Source organism: Microtus oregoni, unplaced genomic scaffold, assembly GCF_018167655.1.
Source record: "Microtus oregoni isolate MIOR12 unplaced genomic scaffold, Mior012 000026F_ref0000081, whole genome shotgun sequence".
Taxonomy (NCBI): Eukaryota; Metazoa; Chordata; class Mammalia; order Rodentia; family Cricetidae; genus Microtus; species Microtus oregoni.
The window spans coordinates 26,822,617-26,837,334 of NW_024543085.1; the positions used below are offsets into that span (position 1 = coordinate 26,822,617).

The 14,718-nt window shown below is 37.0% G+C and overlaps 1 protein-coding gene across 2 annotated transcripts in view; it reads left to right on the plus strand.

The window, feature by feature from the left end:
* The window catches only part of Mkln1 (muskelin 1), a 123,203-nt gene that overhangs the window by 21,386 nt on the left and 87,099 nt on the right, over window positions 1–14,718 (plus strand). For both annotated transcript variants that reach the window (XM_041675437.1, XM_041675438.1), the window contains exon 2: window positions 12,506–12,575. In XM_041675437.1, the coding sequence (XP_041531371.1) occupies window positions 12,506–12,575 (70 nt within the window). The remainder of the gene's footprint in view (window positions 1–12,505; window positions 12,576–14,718) is intronic.

A 14,718-nucleotide genomic window follows, 5' to 3' on the forward strand; every position in this document is an offset into this window, starting at 1 on the left:
TTTAATTTTAGCTGTTCTGATAGGCAAGTAATGATAACTGAACGTGGATGTTTATAATGGCTAATGGTGATCACATGTTTTCATGTGTTTTTCTGTCTCCTGTATGCACCCAATTAAATGTTATTCATGTCTTGCCTTTTTTCTAATTGAATTGTTTTCTTTCTTTCTCTTCTTTTTTAAATTGTTGTGATCACTTGTATGTTCTAAATATAAGTCCTTTTTAAAAAATATATAGACTGTATTTATCATTTTATCCTTTTAACACAGTTCTTCTCAGAGCAAAACTTTAATCTTTTTGTGGCCTGATTTTTGCTTTTATAGATTTGTGGTTTTATGTGTATGTGTGTATGTGTAAGAACTTAACTGGGATATAGAGACAGGAGAATTGTATATTGTGGATAGTAATATAATTAGTGTATAGCTGTTTTGGAAAACAGTACAGAGGTCTCTCAAAAAAACTTTACAACCCAGCAGCCCCATTCCTGGGTATATAAAAGTCATTACATCAAAGAGATAGCCACGTAAGTGTTTATCACAGCACTATTCACAGGAACCAGAATTATAGAGTTAGCCAAGACGTTCATCAGCGGATGAATGGACTTTTAAAAGAGGTATATGAGGACTGAGATGGCTCACTGGTTAAGAACACTTGATACTCTTGCAGAGAGTTTTATTCCTAGCACCCACATGACTCACAATCATCTATAACTTCAGTCTCAGGGGTTCTGGTGCCCTCTTCTGGCCCACACAATGGCATTCACACACAGATATATTTGTATATACCTGTACACACCGATTTTTTTTTTAAGGTGTGTGGAGTGGGGGTGGGGAGAATACTGTTTAACCATAAAAAGGATGAAATCCTATCATTGCAGCAGCATGACTGAAACCGGAGAGTGTTATGTTAAGTAAAATAAATTAGTTACAGAAACAAATATTGCAGAAGCTAAAGACATTAATCACATAGTAGTAGATGATGGTATAGCAATTAGTAGAGGCTAGGAAGAAAACACAGAGGGTAGGATAATCAGTACCCAGGAGTAGTTGCTGTAGTTCTCTTCTGTTACAAAATTGGGGAACTAACCCAAAGCAATTAACTGTATATTTCAAAATAACTGGAGAGGAAGAATTGGGTTCCCAGGATCATATGCATGATAGTATTTGAGGGGACAGAAGGGCTGAGTACTCTGGTGATCGTTATACATTGTATTTGTATATGGACTTGATTTATAAAGTTGTGCTCACATAAGTCAGTATAAATACTATATGTTAAATGAAAAAATGGAAACTCTGGAGCTGGAAAGATGGCTCAGTGCAGTGGTTAAGAAGAGCACTTGCTGTTCTCAGAGGACTGTGTCTATTTCCAACACTCATGTCTGATGATGCACAGTTGCCTGTAACTCCATTTGCAGAGGATCTAATGTCTTTGGTCTCTTGGGCACTTACACACACACACACACACACACATACACACACGCACACTCTAATCCCCTCCACTCCCCCGCCACAAAAAAAAAAGTCTCTAAGCCTCTAGAGGTCTATGTTTTTTTTCTTTTTTTCTTTTTATAAGGTAGCCAGACTCCGCTTCATTCTTTTCTCTAGTTCTCTCAATTTCGGTTTGATTTTTACTGTAATTTTTGTTTTACTTGTTATTATTGTCATATTCATGCTTTCATTTCTTTTCTCTCCTAGTTTCTTAGGGTAGAAGCTTAGGTGATTCATTTAAAAATTTTTCTGATTTGCTAATGTATATTTAACACTTGTAAGGTTTTTTTCCCCATTTTATCTATTTCAAAATATCTCTGTGTTTATCCCGAGATTTCTTTGATTTGCGTATTATTCGGAACTGTGTTGTTTATGCCAAATAATTTAAGATTTTGTAGTTATCTTCTATGAATGATTCTAATTTAATTCCACTGAGATCTGTGAACATGCTGTGTATAAGGTTCTGTTCTTTTGTTACTAAAATGTATTTTCCCGCCTTAGTGAGCGTTCCTGTGCGAGCTTGGGGAGAATGCACTTTGTTGGTGGTGAGGTGTTCTGGAGATGTCAGATCCAGTTGGTTGATGTTGCTTTTCAGTTCAGTGGTATTCTGAATTTTTGCCTGCTGAATCTGTCAATTGCTGAAAAGAAGGAGGTTGATACTTCCAAATTATAATAGTGCTTCTTGCAGTTCTGACAGTTTTTCCCTCGAGTATTTTGACACTTTGTTTGGTGCAGTCACATTAAGGATTTTTGTGTCTTCTTGAAGAATTGACACATTTTCATTAATGCCCCTCTATCCCTGATGATTTCCCCTCTACTTAAGTAAGCCTGATATCGATACGGCTATTTCACCTTCTGCTTAAAACATGATGCACCTTTATCTGTTTCATTATATTCATCCATGTTATTTATGTGGGTTTTTTTTTATAAATGATGTATTTGAACAGTTTTTTTCTCACTCATTCCAGCATTCTCTTTTAGTTGTTTTAGTTAAATCATTCACATATAAATTGATTACTGATACAATTGGGTTCATATCTACCATATTTGCAACTTTTTTCTATTCATGCATGTGTTTCTTGCATCTTTTCTTTCTCTGTCTCTGATTTGAAATTAGCCTCCAATGTGACTTTACTTTCTTTTGCCTATTAATTATATTCATTTAAATTTTTAGTTCTTGTGTTAATAGAAGAGTATATTTTGGCTTACAGTTCTAGAGGGTTAGAGTCCATAGCAGCTGGCACAGCATGGAAATAGGTGGCAGGAACAGGAAGGTGAAAGTTCTCATCTTGAACTGTAAGCATGAATGCGAGGCAACAACTAGAAGTAGGCAAAGCATCTTACTCTCCTCCAGCAAGGCTACACCACCTAAACCTCCCCAAATAGTCCCAGCAACTGGGACCATCACAGTGCTTATACTAGAGTTTGCAAAGTTTGTTTGTGACTAATCTAACTCCAGCTTTAAACAATACTGCTTATGAGTGGTATAAATAGCTGATTTTCAGAATATATTTTATTTCTGTCTTGTATGATTATATCAGAGTGTCATAGATTGGCTGGTTTGTAATAGATAGAAATTTATTGGCTTACAGTTGTAGAAGCTGACCCATCTAAGATTCAGTAGCCACCACCTGACAAAAGGTCTTCTGTCTGAACATCTCATGGCAGAGAGAGGGAGGCAGGTAACAAAAGGACACTCTACTTTATCTTTTTTTTTTAAAGATTTATTTATTTATTATGTATACAACATTCTGCCTCGATGTATGCCCGCACGCCAGAGGAGGGCGCCAGATCTCAGTACAGATGGTTGTGAGCCACCATGTGGTTGCTGGGAATTGAACTCAGGACCTCTGGAAGAACAGCCAGTGCTCTTAACCTCTGAGCCATCTCTCCAGCCCCCTACTTTATCCTTTCTAAATGAGCCCAATCTTGATATACAAAATGTGCAATGAGATTAAGTCAGGTGTCTGTTTTTATGACTACCAATCTCTGGACGTTTTTAAAAAATAAAAAAATCTTTTTATTCTTTGACAATTTCATACATGTATACATTTATCTTATCCTTCCCAACCCCTCAGCATGCCAACATGCTCCCAATGTTTCCTTCCCATCTTCATGCTTTCTCCTTTTGTTTAAACCCACTGAGTCTAGTTAGTGCTACCTACTAGAATACAGACTGACTTTGTTGGCTTGATCCTGTGCATTTGATCATAATTACAGTGAGAGCAGCACTCATGCTGGTCATGCCCAGAAGATTATGTTTCTTTCTATCATCTCTTCACTGTGTTGCTGGAGCTTAGGAGAACCAAATTGATATGGATGTTCTATTTAGGGTTGAGTACTTAATAGCCACTTTTTAAAAAATACTTTGACCTAGTTATGAGTCTTTGCATTAAATTGCTGCTCACTGTAAAAGCAACTTCTCTCATCAGGGTTGAGAGCAGCACTCATCTGTGGGCATAAACAAATATCTAGAAGGCAATTTCATTGCTTATCCATTAGTAGAACAACAGTAATGGGTTGCACCCCAGGGCCTATGACTTCCAGAATTATAGACTTTTGACCAGACATGGGTTCCCTTCTATGGAACAGGCCTTAGATCCAACCAGAAAGTGATTGGTTACCCCCATGATCTTCATGCCATTATTGCCTGGTAAGTCAGTATTGTAGCGTGCAGGATATTCACTGTTGTGTAATATCATTGATGACTTGACTCTCCTACCTGCCTGCATGGCACCTTCCAGTATTATGAAAATTAGGCCATCTGTGAGGAAGTTTTCAGGTCAATTCCAGTTTGATTTCTGTATGTCCTACAATTAGAATGTATTGTGTCTTCAGCACAAGGGTATTTAAAATCTAGTTCTTGTAGGCAGTCAAGAGCAGTGGCAGTAGACTGTATTGTGTTGGTGGAGGTATCACCTATAAGACCTTTATGAATAACTCATAAGGAACTATCCCACTCATGGCACTAAGATTTTCATTTAATAACACTGTTGTCTGGGGAAAGATTACCCACCCATGCAGGGAACCTGTGTTCAAATCCCTTTATAGTTAATTTTTTTTTTTTTTTTTTGGTTTTTCGAGACAGGGTTTCTCTGTGGCTTTGGAACCTGTCCTGGAACTAGCTCTGTAGACCAGGCTGGTCTCGAACTCACAGAGATCCGCCTGCCTCTGCCTCCCGAGTGCTGGGATTAAAGGTGTGCGCCACCACTGCCCGGCCCTTTATAGTTAATTTAAGGGGAGGATATTTAATACATCCTTAGTTTTAGTTAAGCCCGTTTCTTCCTCATCCATCCACTATGTCCATTGCACTTAGACCTTTAACTCTTGATTATTCACTCTACTTTCAAATAACCTATCAAAAGATTGGTCCTCTTTCCCCATTGATGTGGGAGTGTCATATATCAATCTGTTGATTTCATTGGTTAAGTAATAAACTGCTTGGCCTCATAGCTTAGAACATAGATGGGAGGAGTAAACAGAACAGAATGCTGGGAGGAAGAGGAAGTGAGGTAAGACGCCTCAGACGCATAGCTCTGCTCTCTGAGGCAGACGCGATTTAGCTCCGACCCAGGATGGACGTAGGCTAGAATCTCCCTGGCAAGCCACCTCGTGGGCTACACAGATAATTAGAAATGGGCTAGTCCAGGTGCGAGAATTAGCCTAGAAGAGGCTAGATAGAAATGGGCCAAGCAGTGTTTAAAAGAATACAGTTTGTGTGTTGTTATTTGGGAGCATAAGCTAGCCAGGCGGCCGGGGTGCTGGGGACGCAGCCCCGCCGCTCCTATTACTACACCCCATTTAATAATTGACATAGTTTCTTTACTTGCCTGTGGAGTTTTTGATGAGAAGTGTAATGTAGCTTTATTATTGTTTCTCTGTAGATGAGTTCTCTCCATTCTCTGACATTTTTTCATAACTTCTCTGTGTTCTTGGTTTTCTGCTATTGGAATATGATATGCATATGTGCTAGTTTTTATCAGTTTGCACAAACCTAGGACACCCCCCCCCCCGCCCTGAGAAGAGGGAACCCCAGTTGAGAAATTGCTTCCATCTGATTGATCTAGGGACATGTCTATCAGGTATTTTCTTGATAAATGATTAATTGCCACAACAGGCAAGTGATCCTGGGTTGTATGAAAAAGCAAAGTAGCTTTGCAAGTGATGGAGAACAAGTCAGTATGTGGATATCCTCCATGGTTTGTAACTGGAAGTTTCTCTCCCATTCACCAGTTCCTGAATAATCACTCAAGAGGATTAATATTAATTACAAACTGTTTGGCTTATTAGTTCAGGCTTATTATTAACAAGCTTTTATAACTGAAATTAACCCGTTTCAATTAGGTTATATTTTACCACGAGGTTGGTGACTGGTTACCTCACATCTTGCTTCCCCAGCAGCTGCTGGTGTCTCTTAGACTCTGCCTTTTTTCTTCCTCTCTCTGCTTAGATTTCCCGCTTAGCTATTTTCTGCCCTGCCATAGGCCAAAGCAACTTCTTTTTAAATCATTGGTAATAAAACATATTCACAACATACTGAGGAACATCCCACATCAGTGGTTCTTGCTCTCTGTCCCTGCTTGAGTCCTTGATCTGACTTTTCTTAAAGTTGAACTATGTCATCCTTCTGTCCACCTCCCCCCGCCATTTGTTTTTAGTTATGATGCTTATCACAGCATTAACAAAATCTAACCAGTATAGCCTAGATTTAGATTCTTTTTCTTTCCATTGGTTTTGTCTCATCTTCCTGGATTAGTGGTTTGATGTCTGTTATGACTTCTGAAATTTCTCTGTCACTGTATTGCCTTAAATATTTCTACTCTTCCTGTTCCTGTCTTTTATTGCAGCTATTGATAAGTCATAGCCCTTTGACGTCTTACCACCTTTGGACACCTTCACTCCTTTTTCTTCTTTTCAGTTTGGGGTTTTTTATTAGGAGATTTTCAAGCTCAGATTCTTTCTTTAATGCTACCCACCTATCCTATTTATTATTTACCTATTCCTTTAGAACTCTTAAGTAACTATAACTATAATTATTTAAAAACATTTCTTAGCTGATAATTATAAAATCTGTATTACCTTAATCTGATTCTAATATGCTGTGTATTCAAACTTAAAAGTTTTTTTTAGGGCTCTTCCTCCCCTCTACTCCCTTATTTTTCTCTCTTCTCTTCTCTCCTCTCATCTTCTCTCCTTCCAGTCATGATCTCCTTGTGCAGCCCAGGCTGGCCCCAAGTTTGTAATCTTCCAGTGTTGGCCTCTTCTTAAATATTAGGAGTACAGGTGTGTGTTTGGTACTCTGTTCAGTACTAGCATGCTTTCTAATTGTGTGTTCATTGGTTACGTTCAGTCCAGTTCCTTTTCTAAAACAGACCGTCCTAAGGAGTTAACAAAGAACCTCTACAAATTTTTCCCACCTGATAGCTAATTTTAAGTGATCAACTTAACTTCCAGCTAATATTTGAGATACTCAACAAGAATATCTAGCATCCACCTTTTCCTTTCCACCTCCCATTTCCTTTTTTCTTTTCTTTTTTCATTTTGTATTTTTTTTTTAATTTAGCTAGAACTCTGCTGCCTGCATTTGTTTGTTTTGAAACAGAGTCTATTTCCTCTCTTTGTAGCTTTGGCTATCCTGGAACTTGTAGATCATGCTGGCCTAGAATTCACAGAGGTTGGCCTGCCTCTTCCTCCCAAGTGCTAGGTAGAATTAAAGGCCTGTGACACCAAGATACAATCCTGTCTAAATTTTTTTGTTTACTTTTGTTTTTCAAGATAGGGTTTCTCTGTGTTGCTTTGGAGTCTGTCCTGGAACTAGCTCTTGTAGACCAGGCTGTCCTCGAGCTCACAGAGATCCACCTGCCCCTGCCTCCCTAGTGCTGGGATTAAAGGTGTGCTGTCTACATTTTTGCAGTGTACATTTGCATTCTGTTATGCCAAATCCTCATGGTTGGTTTAGTTCTGTTTCTTATAAATGTCTTGATATTTTTATTTGAATGCTCAAGGACATTAAAAGAAACAACAAAGACAAGCTGAGCATGGTTTGTGCATTCGTTTATTCCTTTATTCCCTGGGCTTGGGAGGCAGAGGCAGGTGGATTTCTTATTTTTAGGGTAGCCTGGTCTACATTGTGATTTTCATGTAGCCAGAGCTACAAACAAATAAACCAAAAACCTGCGTTTCTTGGTATGTTTCTCTAGCATGTTGTTTATTCTCTTACTGTGGATTGAAGATTAATTTAGAAAGATTTGCTTGAAGCATGACTTGACCTATTTACTGCTTTGCTTTTTTGGATATCTTTGATCATTTTCATTTACTTTCTAACATGCTTTTTCTAGACTTTTTGTTTTGTTTGTTTGAGACGGGGTTTCGCTGTGTAAGAGCTCTGGAACTTGCTTTGTAAACTAGACTGACTGGAAACTCACAGAGATTGTTCTGTCCCTGCTTCCTAAATGCTGGGATTAAAGGCATGCACCACCATCACCTGACTTTTCTGGGCCTTTTTTTTTTTTTTTCTGAAGGGATACTTTTGGGGATACATTTTTATAATTTAGTTTTGTTTGCTTTTTTTCTTCTAAAAATAAAACCAAGAAACAAGTTTTCTCCCTTATTTGGGACTCTTATTTTACTGACTGTTTCTGATGTCTAGCTATACCTTTTGTTCCAATTTTTACTTCCTTTTTAAAATTTATTTTTTATTTTGTGTATATGGGTGTTTTGCCTGCATGTATGTTGGTGCACTACTGTTGTGTAGTGCTTGTGGAAGCTAGAAGAGGATTGGAGTTTAGATATGGTCATGAGCTGCTTATGTGGGTGGAATTGGCCCAGGTCCTCGAGAGAAGCCTGCTGTTGATGGTTGAGCAACCCCTCCAGCCCCAGGTTTGCTGCCGTTTTCTTAATTTCTTTTAGGTTATTTCAAAATACTGAGGAACATTTTTCATCTTTGATTTGCTTGATTGCTCTGAAGTTTTTATTATGTTAGAATATTATTTTTCCTCCAGTATTTTCTGGTAGGCTTTCCTTCGTTCTTTGTTTTTTCCTGGTAGAAAAGGAAGAACTGGAGGAGGAAGGGATGGGTAAGTGTAGCTTTGAGCTCTGGCATTCAAGGCCCCGCCTTTAAGACACAAGGTATTTTTACAGACTATCACTTTTACTTTTATGGAGATAGTACAACATTTTCCCCCTTCCCCTTTCTTTGTCTTTCTGTGTTTTCTGAAGAGGACTCTATTAGTATCTACAGTTATGTGATTTGAAGGCTGTGTCACTCAGACCTCTGCCCACTGAGTTCTCATTTTGTTTGCTTTGCAGAGCCCCCTTTCCCCCGTTCCCTGCATGTCCTTTTCTGGGTCTGTCTTTCACAGAGTTAGAGACTATTAGACACCCAGGATCAGCATGTGAATATGGTCCAGTTCCCTTAGAAATTTCCTGTGTTTATCTACATCTTGGAGCCCATGTTTGCTGTTGCCAGGATTTGATTTTATTCATTCCTTTGTAAAGAATAGACTTTTCTTTTCTTTTTACATAAGTAGCTTTTTCTAATTAATGTAATTAGCATTTTTCCAGAGGAGTGTGTGTATGTTAAGTTTTAAACTCCATTTGAGAACTCTAATTTTTTTTAACATTTGCTGCAGGCAGTTATTTCTGTCCCGCCAGCCTGCTCCCAAATACATGCACGGAGACTTCTTATTAATTATGAAAGCTCTGCCGATGGCTTAGACTTGTTTCTAACCAGCTCTTATAACTTAAATGAACCCATTTCTAATCATGTATGTGTTGCCACGTGACTTGTGAGTTTTACTTTTCTTCTTGCATGTCTGTTCTGTCTCATCTGCCCTTTTTTTCTTCCCAGAGTGTTCGCCTGTCTGGCTCTCCTGCCTATACCTCCTGCCTAGCTAATGGCCTTTTAACTTTTATTAAACCACTCAGAGGGTGCCTTGAAAAGACATATCTTCACGGTATGCAAAGAGATTATTCCACAACAACTTGCAGCAGTGTACGATTATCTTATTTAGAGCCCTACTTGTATATCTTGTTATCATTTGAATGAGAAGGGGACACTGTGTCCATCCTTTCGTCCTCGCCAAATTATCCTTTTCTACTATCATCCCTTTTAAAATTCTAAATTCTGCATATGTGAGAAAATGTGCATATCTGTCTTTGTGAGTATGGTTATTTCACTGCTTGTGTTGAAAATATATTTTGGGGGCATAGTGGCTCATGGCTGTGATCGTAGCAGTTGGAAGGCTTATGTAGAAAAATTCCTAGGAATTAAAGCTCAACCTAGGCTACAGAGCTTGAGTTTTCTGCTCTCAAAACCAGCCAACTAACAGTCACGGTCCGTATTTGTGGAACTCAGTGTGCTTCAGTACAAGTATGCACTGTGTAATGCTTAGATCATAGGAATTGCCTTGCCTGGCAGCTGTCATTTTTTTGTTGTTGGAAACATCCAAATTTCTAATGACTTTCAATATTAAATGTTGTAATCGGTAGTTGTTCTACTCTGCTTTATTGAACATTAGAAGGTATTCTTCCTAACAAACTACATCCCTGTACCTGTTAACTATGCTCTCTCCATCCTTCCTTTCTCCACAGTTCCCATAGGCCCTGGTAACTACTGTCTTCCTCTTTCTTGAGATTAACTTGTTTCCTGTGTGCTGTTGTATAGGATGAAGATGATGCATGCTACCCTGAATGAAAGATGTGACAGCTTCATATATGAATGCTGTTTTCTTATAATACTTGATTTCTTACATGTATAAATAATGTTTGCCCTTTACTTACTACTATGTAGTGAACCTTTTTCGATGATTAATTAAAATAAGTTTTTTGTATATAATTTTACTTGGTGTTGTGTAACATAAACATTTCATATTTTACCTAATCTCAATTGTTAGGCTTCTTACAAATTGCTTTAAATTGTGTTATGATTATTGTGAATGATTAATACCTTCTAGATAATTTTGTAGGTTAAGTTCTAAGAAGTAGTTAGATTCCATGACTTCAAATCCTTATTTAGGTGTCTATATTTAGGCAGATCCTTTTTTCTGTGTTCAGTTTCTAAATATATACTTTAAAAGAGGATAGTTTATACAAGCCAGATTTTTAGACCCATATTATCATGGCTGTTTTCATCATTTTCATTTTACAACTATGCATATTTTTATTGTTTTTGTTGTAGAGTATGTTAGAATTGTTTCCTGAAAATTAATTTACATACCTACCAGCAAAACAGAGTAACAGTTTGCTAGCTTTAGCTAGCAGTTGATGTTTTAATTCAGAAATATTTGTCTTTGATGATATGGCCCCAGTTGTTAAGGGCAGATGTATGTTTTGAATCCCCAGTGTTTGGATTAATACTGGCTTTATGTGTTTGATATTTTGCCTGTTATTATGTGATTTTTTAGATTTAAGTAATTTAAATGTTTAGATTTTTATTTACCTTTTGTATTTTGTTTTATATTTTTATATTTTGTTTGTTCTCATTGATTTCTTTTTAATTAATTTTGAATTCTATATTTGCCTTAATCTTTGTGGAATATGTAAATGAAAATAGTTCTTTTTTATGGTCTTCTTTTAAAAATTTCTTCACATGGGGCTAGAGAAATGGCTCAGTGGTTAAAAAGCACTTGTTTATTTTACGATGGACCTGAGTTCAGTTCTTAGCACCCACATCATGACTAACAACCATCTGTAACTCTAGTTCTGTGGTCTGTTCTCTGTGAGCACCAGACATGCACATTGTGTGCATGCAAACATGCAGGCAATCTCACTACTTTCCCCAGAAATGTTTCTTATTCATGTAGGGTCGCATTCAAGACACAGCATTGCCATTTGGTTGCCTTGTTTCCTTTCACTTCTTGATACATGACAATGTTTCCAGTCTTCCTTTTTTGTTGGTGTTATTTTGTTTGTTGTTTTCTAAATTTTTAAAAATATGTATTTAAAAATTTTATGTATATGAGTGTTTTGGTCACATATATGTACTACATGTGTGTCCAGTGCCTGTGGAGGTCAGAAGAGCACCTGAGGTCCCCTGAGCTGGGGTCATAGATGGTTGTAATCCTCTGTGTGTGAGTGCTGACAAACAATTGAATCCTCTGCAAGAACAAGTTCTTTTAATCACTGAGCCATCTCTCCATCCCTTCTTTTTTTTTTTTTCCCCCACTTAACAGTGTTTGGAAGAATCCTAGTCATGTATTTTACTCAAAGTTTTTCAGTTTGAGTTTGTGTGATGTTTTTCTTATAGTTATATTAGGGTTATTTGTAGTGGTATGGATTCTGGGTATTATTTTATACTTCTGTTATAACTGCATACTACCGCCTTTATTTTGTTCCTATTCTTTTCAACCTTCTTTTTTTTTAAATTTTTTAGATTTATTTATTTATTATATATACAACATTCTGGCCAGCAGTCCAGAAGAGGGCACCAGATCTCATTATAGATGGTTGTGAGCCACCATGTGGTTGCTGGGAATTGAACTCAGGACCTCTGGAGGAGCAATCAGTGCTCTTAACCTCTGAGCCATCTCTCCAGTCCTCTAGCTTCTTTCATACTTCTTGGTTGGCTCCTTCTTGGCCAAGTATTCTTTTCAATGGTTTTGTTTTGTTTTGTTTTTTGTTTTGTTTTTTTTTTTAATCTTGAATTTACTAGAGGCTTTGTGTACTACTTTTTTAAAAAAAAATATTTATTCATTTTATATATGTGAGTGCTCTGTCAACTTTATGCCAGAAGAAGGCAACAGATTCCGCTATAGATGGTTGTGGTTTACCATGTGATTGCTGGAAATTGGACTCAGGACCCTTGGAAGAGGAGCCAGTGCTCTTAACCTAAGATGAGCCATCTCTGCAGCCCATTTGTGTTTCTTTTTATGGTTTCTATGCTGTTCTCATTCAAACTGCAAACACTGAATAACTTTGTGCTAGTTTCAATAGTTTGATAATAGTGGGTTATTCCTTTTTTGCCCATTGATTTTCACTTACTATTTTAACTAATTGCTTCTTTTTCTTTTCTTTATTCCAGGAACATTTTAGTGGATAAACCAAATGACCAGTCTTCCAGATGGTCTTCAGAGAGCAACTATCCTCCCCAGGTAAGATTACATGTAGCATCTGAGACTGTTTAAAAGTCAGAATAGATGGGCACTTACTCAGTTGGTATCAGTTATCTAGCTAGAACCCGTTGAGGATTTTGTCTTCGGGATTGTGAGCTACATTTTCTTTGTGGTCTATTAAATTTTTATTTTATAGATTAAAACAATGTGGGATTTGATGAGACATTTTTACTTCTTCCTATTGAAAATTTAAATTCTAATTTATTTTTATATATTAATAAGGATGCAAAATTAAGTTTTGTTTTGTTCTTTAAAAAAACTCATGAGGAAAATGTTAGACAAGAACTGACTGGAGTGCTTGTACTTGTCCTGGTCTGACCCAAAGTTATGTTATACTCAAATCATTCTGAAAGTATTTAGGAATATTAGTAAGTTGAACTTTGACTGAGGGCCCTTTGAGAAAAGTCAACATAGTTTGTTACAGTATTGTCCTTTTAGTCGTTTAAAAATTATGTTTCTTGTTTGTTTGTGTATGTGTGTGTGGAATGTGAATGTAGAATGTGAGTGCATGTGTGCATGTGGAGATGTGATGGTGAATTATGGGAGTCAGGTCTCTCCTTCTAACACCTGAATTTTGCAAGTGCCTTTACTGGCTAAGCTGCGCTGGCTTGGTTTGCTATGTTAAAATAGTCTATGTAGAAGGTGTTATGGCCAGAGCAGTACTCTTTTTCATTGGTAAGTATTACTATCATTAAAAAGGATCATTCTTTCATTATACACTTTCAGTGTATATGCTTAGGGTGTAATAGGTACATTTATAATGTCTATGTCCTTGAAGGTGTGATAAAGTAGGTGGGTAAACAATGCAGTAGAATTCATAGGAGCCTAGTTTCTGTACTTAATATACCTTTATGCTTGGAAAGTTTTTACTAGTTTTCTGTGTTTTCATGTGCTTTAGTATTTCTCTGTATTTTGAGATGCTGCTTTATTGTTACGTGTATATAACAATTTGTTTATTCTTTTTATGTACATGTGGTTTTTCTTTTTCAGTTTGTGTAATTATGAATAAATCTTATATAATAGTCCTCTAAGATTAAAGGATAATTCATATTTTCATTTATTTTGGATAAATATTTAAATATATAGTTGTACTTTAAGTCAGGGATACTTTATATGAAATTATAAAAGTTGTTGCTTTACAGCCTTATACAATGTCCTGACACACATTTAAATTTATTAATTATTGTTAGTATGAAGTATTTTTAATTTATAATTCATGGGTGACTAATGATATTAAGCATTCCCCCTCTGCTCACTTATTAGCTGTTCATTTAAGACTTTTTGGGGGATGGTCAGGGAGGGTCCTAGAGACGGAATTGAGGGCCTCACATATGCTAGGCAAGTCTTCTAACACTGAGTCACACCCCTCCTCAGCCTTGTTTAATTTTTTTAATGAATTATTTTACCCATTTTTAAAAAAACAACATTGCTTCTCTTTGAGTATTGAGCTTTGGAGGTTGCTTATATATCTTGTGCATAAATCCTTTTTTGGGTTTCTTTTTGTGTGTAGCTTGACAGTTCATTTCCTTAACATTGTCTTTTATTTGTTTTTTAACAGTTACTGGTGTATAATACTACTATACTTAAGATATAAACATAGCTGTTACCTCTAGAAATTTTCCTTATACCATTTCTAGTCCATCAACCTTGTCTGTTTCTAGGTATCCACTGATTGGTGTCCTCTTTTACTGTCTGTTACAATTTTTAGTTTTGATAATTCTCATCCTGTTCTTGCTCAGTTTTCTTTCCTTCCTTTCCTTTCCATCCCCCCCCCCCCTTTTTTTGAGTCTACAGATTGGCATGCCAACGTGTGCCAGCTAAACCCACATAAAACCTGAGAGAACTTGGAAAGGAATTCTAGACACAAAAAACAAAGTTTAGCCACATTGTTTTTCATATAGGCTCTGTTTGCAGGTGGCAAGCAGAGACATGGCTATTTTACAAGGTTTCCTGACTCAGCTTTAGTAGCAAACACTGCACAGCCTCTTTAAAAAACGGTTTCCTGGTTTGTGCTGGCAGAATGAACTCTAGCTCTTTTGGGAGGTCCTGCACTTAAATGGGGTCTGTCAGTAGCATGTTACAAATTGTTTAGTGGCGCAACATAGAACCACCAAGTCCCTGG